The following is a 23,494-nucleotide window of genomic DNA, read 5'->3' on the forward strand; positions in this document are numbered from 1 at the left end:
TGTAATCAAAGTTTAATGTTTTATAAACTTTTCTCCATGTCAAAATTTGAATTCTATTTTATATTTTCAGTCCTGATTTCTTTCTTGAGCTTTAAACTCTTTTTATACAAATACCTCAGAGACATCTCTACCTTGAGCATCCTCTAAGATCTCACCTATCCCTCTGGGACACTACTTCCTGTCATCCTTCACTTCTTCTGTTGCTCCTATAAAGCTCCATGTCCTGCCAATTTACCTCTAAAATGTTTCTTGCAACTCTTTCTAGGAACTCTTTCCAGAAATCTATTAGACAACCCTCAAACCTCCTGGTACCTGATCCCAGAGAGACTTCACAAAGTTAGTCTCTACCTCCTTTCTGAAACAAGTGTTCCCAATTCCTTGGCTCCTCTTTTACCTCACTTCCTATTTCCTCGAAGTTTCTTTGTTTTTGCCCCTCATCTTTCAAATCCCCAAATGTTCTATCAGTTAATGCTTATCTATTGGTCCACTTCTTATCTGCATAAACTTCCTGGTGGTCTTGTGTAGCTACATGGTTTTACTGCCTCTTTCCAGTCCCCATGTGAACAGTTGTAACCTGGCCCTGTTCCCAGGGGTTAGTAGATTCTTTGGTACAACTTCCTCCTCAACAGTTACACTTCGATGTTTAATAACCATCAAAACAATATATCTGACAGAGCATTCTCAATTCTGCACTACAAGCCCACTCTTCTTGCATTTGCTATTTCAGTAAATGGTTCCACCATCTACCCAATTATCCCACTCAAAGACCATGGGCTATACTTGGTCTTTTTTCTCACCCCCCTCCAATCCATCAGTAAGTCCTTTTGGCTCTATCATGAAAATACATCCCAAATCTGTTGTCATCACTTCCACTGCTACCCCTAGTGAAAACCACCACAACCTCCCATCTGAATGCAGGAGCTTCTAAACTCATCTCTCTGCTTTGACTCTTGCTGACCTCACATCTCTCCCATGTAGCATTCAGAGTCATTTAACCCTTCAGTTTAATCCCTGTATGAAATTTCCAGTGGATTTCTATCACATGGCAGTCCTTCTCATAGCCTGCCAAGATCTGTTTGTCTCCAAACTTGAGTTTTTACCATCCTCCCCATTCTCTGTAGTCCAGACCCATTGGCCTAGAACTAACCATACATGTTCTCACCATGGGGATTGTAATGCTCATTCTCCCGGAGGTTCACTCTTTTTACTTGGTTTAGACATCATCCCCTCAGAAAGATCAATGCTTCCTAGTACATTTAAGAGAATTGATTCTCCTCTCTCATCCTTTCCCCAAGAGAAACTTACAGCCCAAATTTTTGGTGTAAGTTTAAGATATTCAGTGGTTTAGGATGCTATCCTTAGAGATTCAAGGAGTGATGAAAATTGATGAAATGTGCAGAGTGGAACACAAAGCCTAGAAGTTTATGACCTTCATTGCCTCAGGGCATGGGGAGTCTTCCTTGAGTTTTGGAAAAAACAAACAAACAAACAAGTGGTGCCTGTGTCAACTAGAACGTAATCACCCATTTAGATATCCTTCCTCATGCTCTGTGCCCTATCCCAGGGTTTCTAAAGATAGCTTTGGATAAACCAACCTCAGAAAGACAAATATTCCATGTTTTCACTCATATGTGGAGCCTAGACATATATTTGTGTGTGTGTGTGTGTGTGTGTGTGTGTGTGTGATTATAATAGGGGTACTGTTTGGGGGGAGCCAACAAGAAAGGGAACAAGGAAAGAAGAGCTGTTGGAGGTAAATATGATCCAAGTATACATATATATATGATGACAGATATATATGATCCAAGTATATATATATATATAATATATATAATAACATAATGAAGCCCACTAAAACCTGTTTAAAAGAAGAAAAAAGATTTATTAATTTATGTTAATAAATTTTTTCAAAAAAGAGAAGATGGTTGTGCACCCAATACACACCACCACCACCACCAGCAGCAACAGAAAAAAGTACTTATCAATGTCAGGACACAGTTTCAGTTGTCACCAACTGGGGAGCTGGTATAACTGACATCTAGTAGGTCGAGGCCAAGGATGATGTTAAACATTGCACAGTTTGCAGAACAGTAAATGAACAGGGCCGAGTTTCAGGAATCTGCTCTGTTCTTTTGAGAACCTCAAGAGATCTAATAAAAAGCTGGGTGTGGTGAATGCACACCTGTAATCAGGAGGCTGAAATGGAGAATCACGAGTTTGAGGTCAGTCTGGCCTACATAGTGAGACCCTGTCTCAAAAAAAAAAAGAAAATCTCACAAAGGACATTTAGCACCTGCAGAACCTGGTTCTTTATGATGGAAGCAGAGATAGGGAAAGATCTGGGAGGAATCAATGATGAAAAGCATAACTGCTGCAGAGTGAATCTTGTAGAACTCAGCTGACACAAATCACCTGGCTGTCAGCTTGCAGGAGGTAGACTGTGCATAGGTGGCTGCAATCACCAGAGTCCAGAGTCACAGAATCATTAATTGGGAGCACCTGGGCCTAAAGTGCAGTTATAGCATCCTTTAACCTCACATATTGACCCATCAAAATGTTTTTGAGCCCCTAGAATTTATCCATTCAGAGCTGATTTTGACAGACAGTTGAGCTCCAGAAAATGCTGTGATGTTTGGAAGAGGCCTTCAAAGTCAGAAAACTATGTGCAAGGTTTTCAGCACACCTCAGTGTACTGCCACTGCCTGTGACTTATTTCCTTACCACAGCAGGAAGAGCCAAGTGCATGAGCACCAAATGCCCAGCCTCTTCACAGCACTACAGTATATCATCTCATCCTCTTTCCTGGCAGGAATCTCCTTAGATGATGCCAGCTTTGGCTCTCCCATGTCTGAAGCTGGTGCAAGGAGTGTCTCTCCTCATCTATGATGCATCAAATGGTACAGAAGCCAAGAATCAAGCAGATAGAGACTGGTAGCTTGATCCATTGATACAACAGGTCAAGGTAAAGAGACTAAGATCATCAAAACCAGCACATACCTTGAGACATTTCTTAGGCACCTGAGTTTAATGCCATGAAATCAAACTGACAGAAATACCACAGTAGATCTCTTCCAGACTTGGCGTATTACCTGGGCACTGTACTGAGGGTTGAAATCTATTTTTGTATCACTTTCATATACAAGGATTGCCTAGAAGCCTATAAAAGTCTTTTGTTCCACTATCCAAAATGTCCTTCCAAGGTATCATTAGAGCTTTTGTTTTCTTCATTTGGCAAACCATCGTGCTTCCCCTTCCATAAATCCTGACCTCTTCCAAACTTTCCAGCCACATTTTTCTATTATGAGAACTGCTCTCATTTGAAGAACTAGTTGAAAAATACACTGTGAAATAATTGCAGTTTAATTCCTGCTAAAGCATATTCCTAGGCAAAGTTTATAGATGCTGAAGATGAAGAAAGGAAAAGAGGGAGAGACTGGCTATTTCCAACTCTTGGTGTAAAATATTAATCACAACTTTTCAGAAATTGATTAAATTCCTAAACTCTCCTCTACAATGTGGTCTTTCTGTTCATCTTCCTGGACATTGTAGGTTTGGTCCACATTCTCAGCCTTCAACCTGAGTGTTTTTACCCTGAGGTAGTGTAGGAAATCAGGTGTGCCAGTCTACAGATAATGTGTACTAAACCTCTCAGGTGGACTGACCTCCACTAGTCCCTAAGTAGTCTTTGTTGACTTTGCCTTTTTTAGATTCTTGGCAAACAGTCCTGGAGTAGTTTAGACAATAAATAATTGTCTCCACTCAAGAGGTGGGTCAAGTCTTGCTTGGGTTTAAACCAGTTGAGAAGATGGCTAGAAATGTGTGAAACTCCATTACCTTTTGAACTCTCACCAAAATGCACAAAACCCAAATGAAACTATGATAATTTCTTGCCAATAACTCTGTTTTCTTTTAGATCTTCTACCATAATCACCCTCCATGTTTGTTTGTTCATTTTTACAACATTGGGATTTGAACTCAGGGCCTCATGGTTGCTAGATAGGCACTCTTACTTCTTGAGCTGTACCACTTCAGCCACTCCACCAGCTCCACCCTGCACATCTTTATGAATGGTTAAAGTGGCTGCAGTTGTTTTCTTTGAAGGCAATCAAGTACCTCTCTCAGATATCTGATGAGACGTTGATTTGGATGATTGAAGAGTGGCATCTGCCTAATCTCAAAGTTATCCAATGGTTCCATCGCTAATTGTCCCCATGTGGATAAGGCACTTGATCAAAGCCTCACCCTACTATAGATAAAGATAAAAAAGACACTTAGGTTCCCATAAGAGGAGGGAGAGCTAAATAAAATGTAAGACATACAAGATAATTAAAATCTATATTTGCAGATATGAGAGAGTGCCTGTGCCACACTATTATGAGGACATGGTGGCACAGTAATGCCACCTATGTAAGTAGGTCTTTGCCCTCACCAACGGATGCTTAGAGTGAGAGTCTGCTCATATCACAGATGTTGCCTTGGGTGATAATGCTGGCTTATTTTTTATTGGGTTATTTCCTATATTGCTTATGTTTTCTTTTGCACTAAAAAAATACCCAGTGTGTTAATTTTATTTAGCAATAGGAAAGAAGTTGATGGTGTCAAAAACAAAAACTTTTGCTGAACCTAAGGATATGAAAATATCTTATACCAGTGTTTAAGGGATGATTCCACGAACCAAGTGGTCAGTGGGTTAGGTTGCAATGCCCAAATGTCAACTGTCCATGTTTCCCCTGAAGGAAACAAACCCATATTTGGCTGACTCTCAATAGAAGGGATGTTTTTCTATTAAATGCGGAGTTTCGGTATGTGCTGTATTACTAATTTTGCTGTGATGTTTTGGGTATAAGTGGGTTTCTATGGCAACATCTCTCTGATTGGTAAATATATGGAAAACATGTTTTTTGAAGTCAGGAATATGTCTTATGGTGATGGGTATCAGAACCTTCTGAGACATTTCAAGTTATAAACAAGACAGAGCCAAAGGGAGTGACCCTCTTTCCCTTCTACTGCCCAAGGGAGGTCCATTCCTGCCCCATCAGGATGTTGGAATCATCAGGTGGCTAGAATGAGGAAAAAGTCAAGACCTACCATCCACTGATAGAGAAAGGTCACAATGGAGTGACCTGCCTTGTCTTGTCTCATCTTCAGACACCTGCATATTATGTACATTTACATCTGTAATATACCTGGGTACTGAGTCCTGTCTTATGAAGAGAAGTGGAGTGGTGCCCCCTTATTGAAATACAGACACTTGTGGACATGTTTGATGAATGTAATTGCAATTGTGAGCCAATAGAAAGTAAATTGCAGGGGAATCTGGGAATGCACTACAGCCCAAGATAATCAAAGGAATGACACCATAATCCAGAGTGGCCAACAGGAGCCCAAGGGATAGATGTGAATGAGTGATATAGGTGTTCCTTAAACCCACCATGACCTTGCACCCTAAGAACTGAAGGACAGTGAGCAAACTCCAAAAGCAAGGCCAGTAAACTCTCAGGGCACAGACAACTCCACCATCACTCCCCTCTAATAGAGAAGGACAACACAGAGGGACCATGCCCTACTGGAAATATAAAAATGAGCGTAGGTCACTGAGATGAGAAGATCTTAGGCAACAATGGCACCAGAACATGTGGCACATGAACAACATGGGATGTGCTGGGGTATAGAGGCCAAGACAATAGAAGCTGTGTTCAGGCAAGGCCTCAAAAGTAGCAGCTCAGAAACTAGTGTGGTGGTACATGCCTGTAATCCCAGCACTCAGGAGGCTAAACCAAGAGGATCACAAGTTTGAAGCCAAACCTGGGCTACAGGTCTAGACCCTATATCAAAAAAAAATGCAGCTCAGGGAAAAGGAGCAATGCCAGAGACTCCTCTGGGACCCCAGAAAGGAAGGAATGACTAAGACTTGCATGTTCATGCACAGAGGTTGTCAAATGGAGACCTGGGCCTGGATATTAAAGTAGCTCATACACACCCATAGGGAAGCAAGAGGCCTCTGCTTCTTTCAAAGGGTCTTATATTAATTAATCCTCAGAACTCTTTATTTGTGCTAAGTAAATTAGCTGAAAATATAAATGCTTTTTTTTTTTTACTTCAATTATCTAGATTGTTTCTTCAACTATTTTCCTGGTGAACATATTGTCTTAGTCCCAGATACTGCAGAAAAGCATTTTTTCTACTGCTTCTTACACATTTATATTGTGTGTTAGCCACAAATATAATCAGTTTCCTTACAGCAGTTGTTTGAGCTAGATAAGATAAATAGAGATGATAAACACAAAGGTGCACAATTTCTAGAAGGTGTTTTCTTGTTCATGGAAGTACGTGGTGGCAATTCATCAACTGATAAAGGCTTTCCATTCCAACCTATGCTTATTTTTCCTAGGTTTAACATTTTTTTAATTTCCTTTATTCATATGTGCATACAATGATTGGGTCCTTACTCCCCCCTTCCCCCGCCCCCTCCCTTTACCCCCACCTCCTCCCTCTCGCCCCCACCCCCTCGCTTCCAAGCAGATACGGTTTTGCCCTTATCTCTAATTTTCCAACCTATGCTTTTGAAGCTATTGTTTGAATTTGAATTATACATTTGCTGTGTTGCACTTCATACAAACACATCCCAGATCATAGTTCCTTACTCTGTAATATATGTTACTATATACACTGGGCTGGCCAAGAGCCATCCTGTCTGTGTTTATATGAAACCAAACTATATTATCACAGCTTGCTTGCATGGTTATGAAAACTAGAGCTTACTCATTGCCTCCATCAGCTGTGACCCCAGTATAATTTTGTCTTTAGAAATTTCATCTGTGGTCTACCCCATTCAAAGTAAACAAACGGTACTCTACTGATGTTCTGCACTGCCTTCCCCTGTGTAGGGAGAAACCCCATTTCCTGCACTTTGTCTCCCCTAACCCATTGAGAAAGAAGCAACAGTAGCTCTAGCTACAAAGTACTGAGCAAGATGCCAGACTCTAAGTTCTCCTCCATTAGTTATAACTACTCATGATGCAGACTGGCCATCCAATCTGACATGAACAGGTTGTATGATCACTCTACAGAGTAAGTCACCATTAGTAAATATGCTGGAGATTTGGCCATATGTCAGAGACAGTCAAGTGAGCACTCTGGGTGCCTGAAATCAGGATGTAAACTATGGGAGACAGAAGCGATGAGAGAGAAGAAGGGAGCAGAGAGAGCCAACAGGAGAAATTGGATTCGTGAGGCTGACAACCCTCAGTTCCTGAGGCCCAACTGCATTCCTGAGCCTGGATTCCACTGGACACCACCACAACCTTACAATGAATTCCCCTTTTAGCTTAAGCTAGTTGAGGTTAGTTAAGCCAAAATATTTCTAATTAGCACAGGAGGTGTTGGTAGCCCAATATAAAATAAAATAGCAATAATAGGCAATGTTTTAAGAGAGAAATTTTCTAGAGAAGAAACTGAGGTCGGGAAGGTTAAGCTCTTACACCAGGCAACCTGAGCCAAGACACTAGAGTGTTGACCTACTCTGCTACTCAAAAGCACACAAAAGAAGTGCCAGGCAGATATAGGTTGGTTTCCTTGCTGTACCACTTGCCTGTGGATAACTATTTACCTGTGATTTCTTAATCTGTGAAATGGAGATGACCATAAACATAAAACAAAATTATTTAAAGGGTCAATGAGATGTCAATAACATGTCTTGGCCCAATATGTATTCAATAAAAGTTATTTCTAATCTACTTTCAGTTTTTCATTACAACTAACTGCTGTGATCAAAGCTGATAGAATATTGTAAAGAATGGTGATAACCAGTATCCTTTTGTTTTTACCGCTAAATATAGTCATCCATTGGTATCCACAGGGGATTGGTTCCAGTACCTCCCCACTGATACCAAAAAGCATGGCTGTGCAAGTCATTTACATAAAACTGCATTGTATTTGCATATAACCTACATACATCCTTCTATATACTTTAAATCATCTCTAGATTACTTATAATACCTAATACAATGTAAATTTTGTTAAACAATATTGTTTAGGGAATGGAATAATGACAAAAATGCAAATGTTTTTGTATTCTGAATATTTTCAATGATTGAAATCTGTGGATGCAGAGGGCATGAAGGGCTGACCATATATTGTTGAGGTAGATGTTATTTATTATGTTTAAAAAGCACTCTTCTATTCCTGGTTTACTACAAGGATTTTTTTTCCCCCAGAAATTGATGATGGATACTATCAAGTAACTTTCTAACCAAAAAAGAAAAAGAAAAAAAAGCCATGTGATTTTTGCCTTTTGACTTAATTAATTTTAATAATAAATTCCTAAAATTAAACATTTTGCTTTATTCTGGGAATAAATTGGTACAATTAACTCTATTATTTATTTAGGATTTTATTATGTATGAATGAGATGTCTTTAGTTTTCATTCTTGTCATTGTCTTTTCCAGGTTATGAGAATTTGAAAATTATGTCTTTAAATACATACACACACACACAAACACACACACACACACACATACCCTCAACTTCAATTTTGAAGATAGTAATTTTTCCCCAAAGTTGTCTAATTTACAAGATGATACTTGGCCTATTTAAGTTATCATTTTCCTCTTCATACAATTTATAATTCACTGAGGTTTTTAATTTTAACATTTAACTTAAAGTAATATTCACTTTTAATATTTTTATAGACTCCGTATCTTCATACATTTACTACCTTCCATGATTGCTGTTTCTCTTTCCTAAGCCATTGGGGTCACCTCCAAGTCAGGAAGGCATCTCGGCCAGGCATCTCTGGGCTGATGTTTGTTCTGTTCCTTATTCATCTCAGTCATCTCCACTTGAATGGCCACACCCCCCATCATATGTTCGAAGTGTCATTTCCAGTGTATTAGTGTACAATATTGGCATGAAAGTAAGCAGTGTTTTTATACACATGTTGTTGCCATGTTGAGGACAGGTCAGCTATTACTCAGGAAAAGCTCTGAAGGATAAAGCATTGGTGGGCACCCAGGCCACATAGACTACAAGACATTTGTCTCACTAGCCTCTTCTTCCACAGTGATTTCATTGTACTTTCACTGAGGCTCTTTTTGCCTCTTGTCTCTTCAGAGTCAATAATACTGACAATATCAGCATGTTATTCCATTAAAAATAATTGACTACTTCAAGCTTATTCTATGGAATCAAATAATCTATTTCACTTTTTATAGTGTTTACAGAGTAGAGAATCTTTTTGTTAGCATATATTAATTGTACAAAAGGATATCAACATGCACATAATGTGCTGTGATCGAAATCACCCTTTCTATTTCTCTTTATTGTATCCCTTTTCTTTTTTTAACAATCCTAATGGGTTTCATTATTCTAATTTCACACATGCATATAAGATACATCGATCATATTCACACATACCCTCACTTTTTGCCCTCTTCATACTATTGGTTATCCCTCCCCAGCAGCCCTTCTTTTACATTCATGTCATTTTTAATAGTATTTTGGGTTTAGGGGGTAATATTGGAAATTGAACCCAGGGCCTCACACATGCTAGCCAAACACTTGAGCCAGGCCCTCAGCCTCAGAATAGAGAATCTTTTGAGTCTAGAAAGAGCCTCATCAAAGGTAATGAAGATGAGTTAGTTGTAAATTTCAACAGAAAGTTACTAAGAAAAGTCTCCACTAGTTCCATGATTAGATGAAAACCCAGTTAGATGGGAGAGCCCAGTTTTAGAAGTAGGTGCAGAGATAAGCAAGGCCCACATGGTGAAGAAACCACAGGGTGCCAGACCAGGCAGACAGGAAGCTGGCTTAGAAGCAAGACAGTGACATGACAAGCTCCAAGCCTCAGCATAAGCCATTCACCAGCAAAAATTCCAGGAAGTTAATTGCATCAAGAAGGATTGAAATCAGTAGAGGCCCTTATCTGGAGGTGGCTAGGTCTGCATGGTCAGTTTTTCCCAGCAAAGACCTTGTTCTTCCTTGTGTGGGACTGGTGATACTGATTAGTGATGCTTTCTCAGCTTATCTCCCGTCAAGTTGTGATGGCATGTAACTCTTACTCACCAATGAATATGTGATTCATACTCAAGTCCTCCACCACCCAGCATGGACCTTATAGAATACTTCAGTAGCTCAGAAAGCTTTTTGTGTCTCTGAGTCCAGGTTCTCACTGGGTTCAATGTGGACTGTGTATTTCAGATTGTTGCATTCTAACTCAGGATTCTTCTTCAGTACTCATATTCCCAGGTCTGAGAAGAGATTCTGAAAAAAATGACTTAAGTCTGGTACATGGGTGAGAGGAGGTTTCCTTTAATACATACCAAGCACATTAGCATTGTTCATGGTGACAAATAAGAGGGAAGAGAATGGATGCCTCCCTTGCAGCATTAATGGACAAATAGATTTAACAGCTTAAGATGAATATATTCAGGAACATATCAAATTAAACTGGGGTATAGCTCAGGGGTAGAATACTTACCTAATATATGTGAAGCCCTGAGTTCAAGCCCCAGTACAACAACAACAAAAGTCTGAGAAACACATCAAATCAAAATGTGAATTAAAATTTTTAACACTGTAAATTCCACTGTCAATTTCTCTGCCTTGTCTGTGTTCCAGGTTCAGGTTTAGTGGTCGTATCCTAGGCCTGGCTCTGATCCATCAGTACCTTCTGGACGCTTTCTTCACGAGGCCCTTCTATAAGGCACTCCTGAGGCTGTAAGTGTATTGTAGACCAAGGTTCCATCCAACCTTGTCTGCAGGATCACAACACTGGCCTTTGTAGCCAGTCCCTGTTTTGCCCCAACCATTCCTTTTAGGTTTCTGCCAGTCTTCTGTTCTATGTGTTTACATATCACAAAATCTTTTAGTGCAATAAAAGGGCACTGGAGATTTCATGTAGGCATAGGGAATGTTCTGTTAGCAAAACATCATATAATGGCCATGAATCAGTTTATACAAAATTATAATAATATTATAAATATTATATTAGACTATTAAGCAGAAATTATTTATAACTTAGTTGATTTAAAGAGAGTTCATGAGTCAATAATTATTTCATGTTTATAACTAAATATTTTAATAATTCCTTTTCAAAGGAAAATTATTGAATGATTTTATTTTGATTTTATAATTATTGAATTAATTATAAAATGATTACATATACTGGCTTATCAGTATATTCAAAAGTATCAGTTGGTTAAAATAAGACTGACATTTTAGCCAGGAGTGGCAAAAGCCACATTTGGAAATGAGCCACATTTTGTTTAGTAATTGTGTTTGCCTTGCTCCTTTTGAATTCACTCAGGCCCTGTGATTTGAGTGACCTGGAATATTTGGATGAGGAATTCCACCAGAGCTTGCAGTGGATGAAGGACAACAACATCACAGATATTCTTGACCTCACTTTCACTGTTAATGAAGAGGTTTTTGGCCAGGTTTGTGTGTTGGAAAGAGATTTTTGGGGTTTTATTGTGAAAAAAGCCCATAACATTAAATTTACAATCTTAACCATTCTTAGTTGTACATTTCAGTATTATTAGTATATTCACATTCTTGGACATCCAAACTCCAGAACTTTTCATCTTGCAAAACTGAAGCTATCCATTAAACAACCTTTCATTTCTTTCAAACCCTGCCTCCAGCTCCTGGCAACTACCATTCAACTTCTGTTTCTACAAATTTGTCTACTCTAGATAGTTCATATAAGTGGACACATACTACATTGTCTTTTTGTCACTGAATTATTTTTCTTAGCCTAATATCATCAAAGTTCACCTACATGGTAGGCTTATCTTCCTTTTTAAGGTTGAATAGCATCCCATTATAGGTATATGTTATATGTATGTGCTGATTTTGTTTATCTATTCATCTATTCATGATGGATACTGGGTTCCTTCCATTTTTTGGCTGTTGTGAATAATGCTGCTATGTATGTGGATGAACAAATGTTTGTTCAAGTCCTACCTTTCAGTTCTTTTAGTTTATTTGGCTATGTGTAATCCCAGAAATAGGATTGCTAGATCCTTGGATCACATGGTAAGGGGATTTTATTTTTAAACTAGAGAACAGGAAATCTTACTCATTCAAAATATGATTCTCTGGGGACTATGTCCTTTAATAAATTTGCCCATGTCCTCTTCCTTGTTTGTTTTTTTTGTTGTTGTTGTTGTTGTTATGACATGGCTTTACTTTATGCAGTTTTTTGAAAATCAAATGTGATAATGAATAAAAAAGCATCTTTATAAAGTATACCTTAATGTGTAAGGTATATCTATGGTCTGCACAACTACAAAAATAGTTCTTTTCATCATATCCAGATCCTCATCCTCCATAATGCATAGATCTCAATATTATTGAACAAGATAAAGTTTCCAGTTTGTTTTCTACTGTCATCTATTTATATAACATTAAATCTTCTGAACAAATGGGCTACATTTTTTTTTTAACAAATAGCCCTAACCTGAGCAGATTTATCAATTAAGGCTTTGAGAACATCATTTACAAGAGACTCCAAAAGCCCATAATGTGGACATTTGTAATAGGATTGTTGTAAGACTTAAGTTGGGATACTTCACAAGTACCTTGCATGAATGTGGAGTGTTCTGTGTCTATGGGTGAGAGTTACACTTGGAATGCTATGGACCCACATCTTAGTCAAGAATCTCAGATAGGTCCTGGAATAGTGGTGTCCTGTGTGGCTATTGAAAAGCAAGAGGCACCCAGCCCATTAATTTACATATTAAGTTATAAGTAATAACTAGGGCATAATAATCATAACAAAGAAATAATAGGCCAGATCTAAATTGCATAAAACGGTTGCCAAAATATATTTTGAGGGAAAAAAAAAAGGACAGTTAAAAACAGTACATATGCTACTATTTATGGGAAAAAAAATGATCTGACATATATTACCCAGGATATTCATAGAATCTCCCCGTCAGGGAAGTAGGGATGATTTTCTCCAGACAAGGAGATAGTATGACTGGGAAATGAAGTGAGAAAGAAAGCTACTTTTAATTTTATTCTACTTGAATTTTATGCCATAGACACATATTATCTACTTACAAAAGTAAACTACAAATAACTGAATACACAAAGTTAGAGGGAAAAATTACTGTTGATGATGCAAAAGAGCAATCCTTTTATATGTGTCAGGTGTAGACGCTGAATAACACAGACAAAAGTTTAAATGTTCCCAATGACAAAAGTAAGGATGTGTTGTAAATCTAAAATAATGTTTATCTGTTTAAAGTTCTTCCTTTTTCTCTTCAAAAGGAGGTCACCAAGGACAATACATTTGGTTTTACAAAACTGAACTCAGCCTTCCTTTTGACAAGTCAATAGCAGAGAGCAGATAGATAGATGCAGGTGAAAAGACACCTTAGGCTTTTTCTTAAGTGTGTCAGTTAGGATTAGGTTCGGCTCCTGGTGAAGAAGCCCAACATAAGTCTGCTGGAATTATCAGACTTTATTTTTCTCTCACTTAACAGTGTGGAAGCAGGCAAACCAAAACTGATTTGGAAACTGTGTTATGAATCCTTAGGGACCAGGTTCCTTCTAGTTCTCACCACTGCCCAGATAAGAATGGAATCAACCATCATGTCCACATCCAAAGCAGTAGGACAAAGAAACACCCAGCCCCTCACATTAAGGAAGCCTCTTGAAAGTGCCAGACCATACTTCTGTCCAGGATTTAATTACATGTCATACCTAGCCGCAAAAGAGGTTGGGAAATGAGTCTTTAACTGGGTAGCTACAAACTAAAAGTTCTAAACAGTGGCAACTAGTATTGTATAATTGGCCAATATTTTATAATTAGCACTGGGCACTTAAGTGATGGAAGATAAAGTAATCAGATTGCATGTAGACAGTTTTATTTAGGTATCTGTGTCCACAGTCCACAAGGCCTGTGCCTACTAGTAGCCAAGTAGAGTGACAGCTTATTCGCCTTATAGCATTAGCTGTAAGGTGAACCTTAAGTGAATTTGAGATGACTAACAATTACCCCCACCAAACACCAACACATCTTGATAAAAATGTCTAATATATTGCTTACTTTCTTTACCTTTGCAAAAAGCATGCAGTTACTAATTTTCCTGGCTGATGTAAGCTTGTTACAAACACACATCACCACACTAAGTGGCAAGGCCATTCTCTGTGTGCTTCTGCATGTTGCTGCTTTCTTTCTCAAGCTCAGACTGCCATTCCACAGCCACTGTCATACCCAGCTGGGAAAAAACATCTGCCCACCCGCCTTTGTTTTGTTTCCTCTGCTCTGCTGTAGAGGGATGCTGTTAGGAATTTGCTCCAGTTGAGATTGGGAGCATCAAGCATCAGACTGCAGTGTTGGGACATTCAGATCCACATGAGGGACAACCTGGGGCATTTTATGGGAGTTTTACCTCTTGAGTTAAAGAATAAAATAAATACATATATATATTAACTCTTCCAGGGTACTCAACAATCTACTTCAAACACCCAAAGCCTTCCTAGTAAGTAGGAAGGAAAAAGAACTAAGGAGGTAACAGTGCTGAATCTGTGTAAAGAGAATTTTCTACATTGTCACCCTTCCAAAATCAAAATGTCTCCCGGAAGACAAGCTAAATTGACAAGCATCATAATCTACCTGTTTCTCTACAAGGTAACAGAAAGGGAGTTGAAGTCTGGAGGAGCCAACACCCAGGTGACTGAGAAGAACAAGAAGGAGTACATTGAGAGGATGGTGAAATGGCGGGTGGAGCGCGGTGTGGTGCAACAGACTGAGGCACTGGTGCGAGGATTCTATGAGGTAAGGCCCTGGCTGGGCTGAGGAAGGCTGGCCATCGTCTGTCCCATTCCCAGATCTTTGTCCTGGGACCTCTGCAAATTGAGGCTCCTTGGAAACCAGCAACTCAGTCAGTTAGAACAGAAAGAAGCAAAGCAGGCAGAGCAATCAACTGTCCTCCCCAGAGTGCACAAAGGACCTAGCTGGGGTGGAAAGTTGAGGGACTAGAGTTCTCTGGGAAATTAAAAATGCTCTCAAAAAAATGGGCATTGGTGTGGCCCTGGTGTGTCAGATGTAGAAACATGTAGATTCTCTTTAAAAAATTTGTGGAAGTGGTGTTTTCTTTGGTTCACTGAAATGAAAATCCTGAAGTAAAGGCATTGGAAGGTGTTGTCCACTCTTGTTGAATTTTAATTTTGTTACATCACTTTGTGATGCATAATCCATTGTGAGAAGTAAATCAAGACAGGGACAGCCAGGCGCTGGTGGCTCACACCTGTAATCCTAGCTACTCAGGAGGCAGAGATCAGGAGGATCACACCGCAGTTCAAAGCCAGCTCAGGCAAATACTTTGTGAGACCCTATCTTGAAAAAAACCCTTCACAAAAAAGGGCTGGAGGAGTGGCTCAAGGTGTTGGCCCTGAGTTTAAGCCCCAGTACTGTAAAAAAAAAAAAAAGACAGCTGCTAAATTTCCTGTGTACAAATGATATCCTTACACTTTTCCAGTTAGAAATAAGAAGATATAAATGTTTTTTTCAAGTCTGCCCCTGACAAAATGGGCAAGAGCATTGACCTCTGTTCATCCATCACTAGTTTGATTAAAGGAGGCACCACAGCAGATGTTCAGTTGAGCCTGGCACATTTGGCAGGAAATGTAAAGCCAGAGTACAGAGCTCAAACAAACAGGTCCTTCCAGATATTTAAGAAAGGGAAAGAAGAAAGAAGGAATGAGAGAAAGGAAGGAAGATATAGTAATGTTAATATATAATGAACCAATCATAGGAAATGAGTCATAACTTTTTGTGAACAAGTAAGTACATATTAAGTATAGCAAAAATTATTGTCTCTTCAAAGAGATTTTGACTTTTTGCCTTTAAAGTGCCATGTTATAGACTGGTGGAGTGGCTCAAGTGGTACAGACTGTCTAGCAAGTATGAGGCTCTGAGTTCAAATTCCAGTACTGCCAAAATATAAAATAAAATAAGATGTCATGTTACCTGAAAACTTATGTGTGATTTCAAAAAGCCAAGTCATGATTGTTTGTAACATCACTCTCAGAGAGGGTGTTTGAGTTGGTGATAACCACATGAGATTTTTTTGTGCGTGTGTGTTTCCCAGCCCATGAAAGGTTGGCATTCTAAACTGACTGTCCATTCAGGCTAGTATAACAAAATACCATGCACTAGATAGCTTCTAAACACCAGAAATCCATTCTTACAGTTTTAGAGGCTGGGAAGTCCAAGAACAAGGCACGAGCTGATTTGATGTCTGATGAGAGCCCACTTTCTGGCTCACTGAAAGCAGCTTTTTGACAGGTCCTCACTGGGTAGAAGAGGAAAGAGTCTCTCTTTTGCCTTTTAAATAAAGGCACTAACCCCATTCATGAGAGTTTTACTCCATGACCTAATCACCTCTCAAAGACCCCCACCTCCTACTCCCATCACTTTGGAGGTAAAGACTTCAACACATAAATGGGACAGGGAACATAGACATTCAGACCACAGCAGTGATTTTTAACTTAAAAAGTGATTGCATGTTGCTAGCCAGAAACTGGTGGCTCACACCTGTAATCCTAGGCACTCAGGAGGTGGAGATAAGGAGGATCGAGGTTCGAAGCCTGATCCAGGCAAATAGTTCAAGAGACCCTATCTTGAAAAAATGCATCACAAAAAATGGCTGGTGAAGTGGCTCAAGAGCACCTGCCTAGCAAGCATGAGGGCCTGAGTTCAAACCCCAGTGCCACCAAAACAACAACAAAAAAATGATTGCTGGTTACAAAAAAGAAATTGCAAATAGTGGTCAGTTCTCCAGTTTAACCCACAGAAATAATAGTAATGAATATAACCTTCATAGGTGTATGGGCCTCTGTGCTGAAGCTAGTCTGTATTTCAGGTTGTAGATTCGAGGCTTGTCTCAGTGTTCGATGCCAGGGAGCTGGAGCTGGTGATAGCTGGTACTGCAGAAATTGACCTTAACGACTGGCGGAATAACACAGAATACCGGGGAGGTAAGCTAGCAGCAGCGGTGACAATGCAACTGTCCCAAATAGATTTGATTACTTTAAAAAATTGTTTTGTTGGGGTGAAATTGACATAACATTAACCATTTTAAAGTGAACAATTCAGTAGTATTTAGTACCTTGATAATGTTGAACAATCACAACTTCCAACTACTTCTAAAACATTTTCATCACCCCAAAAGGAAACCCTGTACCCATTAAACAACTCTTCTCTCTCCCCAGCCCTGGGTAACCATCAACCTATATTCTGTTTCTATGAATTTACATATTCTGGATATGTTTTCTAAAAAGAACCATGCAAAATGTGGTTTTTTTGTGTCTGACTTCTTTGATTTAGCATACTGTGTTGAGATTTATCTATATTATAGCATATTTTAGTATTTCATTCCTTTTTATGGCTGAGTAATAATCTGTCATATGTATATATAATTCACCAGTTTTGTTGTTGTTTGTGATATTGGGCCTTGTGCTTGCTAAACAAGTTCTGTACCACTAAGCTACATCCCTAGCCCAATTCACCACTATTTGAAAGACTTTGTCCTTACTTCAGTGCAAAGTAGGTAAGTGTTCAGCTTTCAACCTGAACTTTCCTTCAGATAACTGTAATCCCTGGATTAACTTTGTAAACACTTACAGAAAACACTCCATCCAGGGACCAGCTCCCAAGTAGCCTGCATGTTGTCAGGGAGGCATCTCTTGCTTACTGTTGAGCTTTGTCTCATCCTAGTTTGCTGCCACAGTGTTCTAACTGTGATCTCTTTGAATCTAATTTCTAATCCTTCTAAATGTTCACCTTGTATGATGCCAAACTAGCCATCCAAAAAAACATCATTTTCATCAAGCCACTTCCCTCCCACAAAACAACCTCCTTATTTCAGAAGCTTTACCAAGATTTTTTTAAAGCCTCAAACCCTTCTTTCCTATAAAATATCACATAGAAAGCCCAGTAAGTATAACAGAGAGAGAGTTAGGGGCATGAGATCAGCCTCCTTACCCCCCAGGATACTCAACCACAAGAACCTCCTAGTACCGCTAGGCTGACCTGATGTGAAAGCTACTGCCTGAGCTGTTGAGTCAGAATGTCTCTGCTCACCTATTAAGGCTGCTAATGGATCCAACTTTCCTCTCCATTCTCATCGCATTCCCCTCTATGCTAGCCACCTTCCTGTTCCCTGCGTGTTTTGCTCATTCTCATTGTTCTGTATTACCTCTGCCAGAAGTATCCTCTCCCTTTCTTCCACTTCCATAAATTCTCCACATGCTGAGCTCATACTCCACTTCCTTTAATGAAGTTTTCTCAGTTTCTGACCCAGCCCATACAGTTTTCTCCCACGCATTGACCCCTTGCATTTGTGATGAATCCCTTGTCTTAGCTGATCCATCCATGCTTGGTCTTTGCAACTGTACTGTGAGGGGGACAATACATTTTCCATGGGCCTTACATGTCTCAGCTCAAGGCTGGCCTGAGAGTAGCTCCCAGCCCGGGCATGACCTGAAGAACATCTGCATCATGGGTGCAAGGTTTCCTTTCGGGGGGGCTGAATCTTCAGGCTTTCTGTTTACCTTCAGTCTTTCTCAAGTCCTAGACTCTCCCAAGATATGTAATTGCCACCAGCTAAGACATCAGATCAAAGAAAGCATAATGAAATACTATATTTATACAAGTCTATCTCAGCCAAGTCTTTCTATTCCTTAATTATACTTATATAAAACAGGAATATTTCAAGTGGTGTCTCAATTGTTTACACATGTCTCTGAAGACATCTCTTTGACTATATAGTTCTTTTATAAAATAGCTATTTTCTAAATCTGCTTTTGTTTTAAAACTTGACCTACTTGGACAATTGTTTTAGATCTACCTATTTGAAGACCATTATTAAAAATTAGCAGACCCAAAGCTGTTCAGTTAACAGACCTTGTGTGTGTTCCATTGTCTCCCCTCTACTCCTTTCTCCTTTTCCTACATCCTTTCTTTTTCCCTCCCTTTGTTTCGATCAGGTTATCATGATGGGCATCTTGTGATCCGCTGGTTCTGGGCTGCAGTGGAGCGCTTCAATAATGAGCAGAGACTAAGATTACTTCAGTTTGTCACGGGAACTTCAAGTGTGCCCTATGAAGGTTTCGCAGCCCTGAGAGGAAGCAATGGGCTTCGGCGTTTCTGCATAGAAAAATGGGGGAAAATAACATCTCTCCCCAGGTATAGAGAGCTTTGTTAACCTTCAAGAAACTCACTGAAGAGGGCAAAACCATACTTTGCTATTTGAGTTGGGTGATTATTTCTTGAGAAGGTATTCTTGCTTGTCATCCAAAATATTGTTATTTGAGTTATGAGTGAAAAGGAATAGGTGAGCCATTTCTGAGACTTGGGTTGAGGCTATTTCCTTAGTATTGTATTTAGACTGTAATGTCAAGGTCCATATGTCAGTCATGGGACCATTTCTAATCAGTACATAGACCAAGGTAATTTAATGAGGAATGTCTAACATGGGGGAGGGAGTCAGCAAGGACATTAGTGCAAAGATGCTAGAAGTCCAAAATAACCCTTCTAGTACCATAACATACATCTACAGCATATCACTTCATAGAATAGTTACATATTGATCTATGCAGCATATTTTTTCTACTGAATTTTAAAATGTGAGGAAGAGACCATGTGTATCCCTGGGCATGCCCCCAATGACCTCCCACTAGGCCCTACATCTTAAAGATCCCATTACCTCCCAGTAGCACTACTCTGGCAAGAAAATAAGACTAAGAAGGCAGAATTTCCACTCATCTAGTCTAATGATCGATTTTGAGAATGAATTTATTTGAGAATATTCTGCTTTTATTTTAGAGAAATGCAGTTTGAATCATCACTTGATGATAGCCTGTAGCCTGCAGTTTGAGGAAGGGTGAGATACAACAAGATATCTGCTCATAGGAGCCGACAATCTAGGGAGAAACACAGACTGATGATAACTAATTACAGCTTAAGAGTGTGCCAGGGGAACTCAAAGAAGTGAAAGCAACATGCTGTGAGAATGTGAAACAGACTTAATCCTGATTGAGCTGCCCAGAAAAGATGCCACTGACATTTGGGTGAACATTAGGAGGCAAGAGAAGGGAGCAGGGTAATTCCAGGCCAAGGGAGCACCACAAGCAAGGCCTCGGAGGAGAAGCCACCAGCATGTGTTCAGGAAGAAGGGCCAAGCTGGCATGGAGGGTAAGATATTCCAAGAGATGCCATAGGAGATGGGTTTGAGAAAGTTTGGTGGTCCACCAGGGAAAGACACTTCTAAGGAGTCTGTTTTATTCTTTAGGAAATAAGTCATTGGTTTTGTCATTTGGGGGACATAGACTTGTGTAATTTACATATTTGCTTTGGAAACTTTGAAATATGCATTAATATTGTTTGCACACCCAAAGAGTTCTTAAAGACATTGGGATTCTGAACAGGTTCTTTTCACATCTAGCCAAGGCACCCCCAAAAAGCCACTGTGATGCAAGCTCTGGAGATGGTTTCTTAGAGGACTTCACTCTGGGACAGGAGGGCTCCACAAGGCAAATGCCTCTGAAAGGACAGTGAAAATGACCCACTGAATAGTCACCCCTGACCAGGCTCTCCTGTTCAGTCTCTGAAAATCCAAGAACCTAAAAAGTGCTACCTATGTGTAGAGAGAGAGAGACATAAAATCTGGCTTCTCAGAACTATAGTTCAAGAAGTCCTGGACAGCCACCTAGCAGATTTTCCATGGCTGCAGGTGCTCCTACCCCACACCCAGGAGAGGTGATCCTGATCTGCTCTTTCTGCAGATCTATCCTCCACAGAAAGATAATGCAATTGGCTTTCCAGATGAACATGCCATGTAGTGTCATAGCAAAACCCTGATCACAGCCCAGGCTAAATAAAGCCTTTAAGTCAGTCCAAGTCCTTCCCTTCTAAAAAAGATTAGCAAAAATGATTTTGAAGGTAGTGGTTTCTAGGATATAATTTTACAGTGATTGGTAAAGAAACTTTGTATACCACATCGGCTAAAGTAAATGAGAGATGGTACTGTTACTGGGATGGAGGTCATGGGTCTGGGAGGCTAGGGTGTTAAACCCATCACCTATGTGATGGGTCTGGAAGGATGAATTGAAATGAAAAGGAAATTCAAGCTAAGTGCCACTTTATTTTGGTTTTGTTGTTGATGGTTTTGATTTTTGGCTTTGTCTTTGTTTTTGTTTTTTGAGACAAGTTTTGGCTATATAGCCCAGGGTGGCCTCAAACTTTTGATCCACCCCCCTATTGCCTATCTAATGCTGAGATTGTTAGCATATGCTATTATACCTGGTGCCAAAGATTTTAATAAATGTAATTAGTTACAAGTTCAGAGGGTCAGAAGGAACAGAATGAATGTCTACATCACTTATTTTCATACCTTTCAAACCACAGTCCACAGAAATACCCTATACATCACCACCCATTGCATGAATATGTACTCATTTGCATACATATATCTGCATATCTAAAAGATCCTTAAAACAAGATTTTACCCTTATTACTTGTAGTACACACTACTTTCTACCCTATTTATTTCATTAAAATAGAATGCCAGACAGAATCTGTGGTCTTTAAATTTATATATTTACCTACATATAGATATATATTAATGCCATAAGAGTCAAAGGAACACAAATTTTTGATAAATGATTGTAAAGTTATAATCTGGAACTGACAGAACATTACAGAATATGGACCATTGGGCAGTTTCCCCTGAGGACATTCCTTGCTTTGAACAAATGGTCAAGAAGGTACAGAGGGAAAGTATGGAAGAAAAGGAAAAAGAAGCATAGATACTAGCTATGATTCACAAGGTAGGAGTAGGGAAGGCAATTTTTCAACCTCCATGGAACATCTGGAAATATCTAAAGATGCTTTTGATCTTACAATGCACAAGATAGCCTTCACAACAAAGAATTATCAAGTTCAAAATGCCAATAGTGCTGAGGTGAAAACCCTGCTCTGAATTCTGCTAAAGCTAGAGGAGGACTGAAAAAGGAGGTTTGAGAGGTCTTCAGGCAGAGAAAATGGCAGCCCTTCAGAAGCCAAAAACAAAGCAAAATGAGAGAGATGTACAAGAGGAAGAGCTGTCAAATGCTTTTAAGGAGTTTGAACAGAGAAAAATAGAGCCTAAATAGGAACTTGGGGATCAAGAAGTTTTTGGCAAACTCAAAAAAGAGTCAGTTCAGCAGGGATGATGACAAGACCCCTCTGAATGAATGAGGCTGTAGTTAAACAGTGGGACATTGGCATAAGGAAAGAAACAACTTGCATAGCTGGCCTCAAAACTGGCTGTGCCTCTTTTGTTTTTGAGCAGCCTTAAAGTGGTCTCTAGTGGACAGGAGCAAGACTTTCTTTGGCACTTTATTAATATTTTGATGAATAACTTAGAAAAACTAGAGGAGACAAAAAAATAAGCTATGGAAATGACATAGATTAGAAGGGTAAATAATGCACTGAATGGCACAGTCCAAATCCAAAATTATCCCAATATTCCACAACCCTAGGTTGACATCAACAGAATAAAATTTAACCTGATGTGATTAAAGATGAGAGTGATTCACTTGCCAGTCAGTAAGTCATGTGAAAAAGGCCGGGGTCTTAAGTCACCATAAGTATAACACAGTTCCTAAAATCATTATCACAATCATGGCTGCATAATTAAGAGAGTCTTATGTTTAAATGATGACTCATGGGATTATGAAAGCATTTATGTGCATTCCATCATCAGTTTACCCAATAACCCTCTGAGGTCCACACAGCATGTATTATTATCCCCATTTTACAAGTGAGAAAACTGAGGCTCAGAAGGATTGGCTGACTTACCCAAGGTCATAAAAGTGGTAAATGGTAGCCTGGAAGTCTTCCAAGTCCTGGCTTACTACCCAACACCTGCCTGGACACTCTTGGTCCAGCACACAGGCAATGAGGCAAACAAATGCTCTGTGCTGTTGGAGCCATTCCTAGAGAGTGGTGAGCACATAGGAATGCTGGATCCAATTGTGTCTTGATTGTGCTTATTCATTCTAAATGACTAGACTATCTACGGGAGTTAACCAAGGCTGTTGATAAATGCAGTGGAAGCAGCTAGAAAAGAAACTGGGCATTCCAACTAAGTGCTATTTGCTAATACCTTCTCTTTAGTCCCACAAATTATCTTTTATAGGATTAATTTGGTTCCAACTAATTTGTAAGTATGAGGGGTTTTTTTCCATAATAGTTCCACTCACAAGGACTATTAAAACGAACAAAAGAAAACTGAGATGTCTGCTCACATCTTACTCATGACTAATGCACCTAGTTCCAAAAGCACACTTGGGATTTTTCTGCCCTATTTAACTTGGTTAGCCATAGCCCTGTGTATGTTCTAGTTTCAGACTTTGCAAGCATGCAGAAGAATCACTGTAATCGTTGTCCTACTCTATTTAGTGACTTTGATTTCACTTTCACTCAAATACTCTGGT

General features: G+C 39.4%; 1 protein-coding gene across 14 annotated transcripts in view; it reads left to right on the top strand.

The window, feature by feature from the left end:
• The window catches only part of Hecw1 (HECT, C2 and WW domain containing E3 ubiquitin protein ligase 1), a 419,560-nt gene that overhangs the window by 389,156 nt on the left and 6,910 nt on the right, over nucleotides 1-23,494 (top strand). For 13 of the 14 annotated variants that reach the window (XM_074065380.1, XM_074065387.1, XM_074065388.1 and 10 more), the window contains 5 exons: nucleotides 10,619-10,717; nucleotides 11,307-11,436; nucleotides 14,643-14,789; nucleotides 16,879-16,993; nucleotides 19,004-19,202. In XM_074065380.1, the coding sequence (XP_073921481.1) occupies nucleotides 10,619-10,717; nucleotides 11,307-11,436; nucleotides 14,643-14,789; nucleotides 16,879-16,993; nucleotides 19,004-19,202 (690 nt within the window). Of the gene's footprint in view, nucleotides 1-2,809; nucleotides 3,214-10,618; nucleotides 10,718-11,306; nucleotides 11,437-14,642; nucleotides 14,790-16,878; nucleotides 16,994-19,003; nucleotides 19,203-23,494 lie in introns of those variants that run through there. The other variant, XM_074065392.1, reaches the window with a different exon arrangement.

The sequence above is a fragment of the Castor canadensis genome, chromosome 2, assembly GCF_047511655.1.
Source record: "Castor canadensis chromosome 2, mCasCan1.hap1v2, whole genome shotgun sequence".
NCBI classification, from domain to species: Eukaryota; Metazoa; Chordata; class Mammalia; order Rodentia; family Castoridae; genus Castor; species Castor canadensis.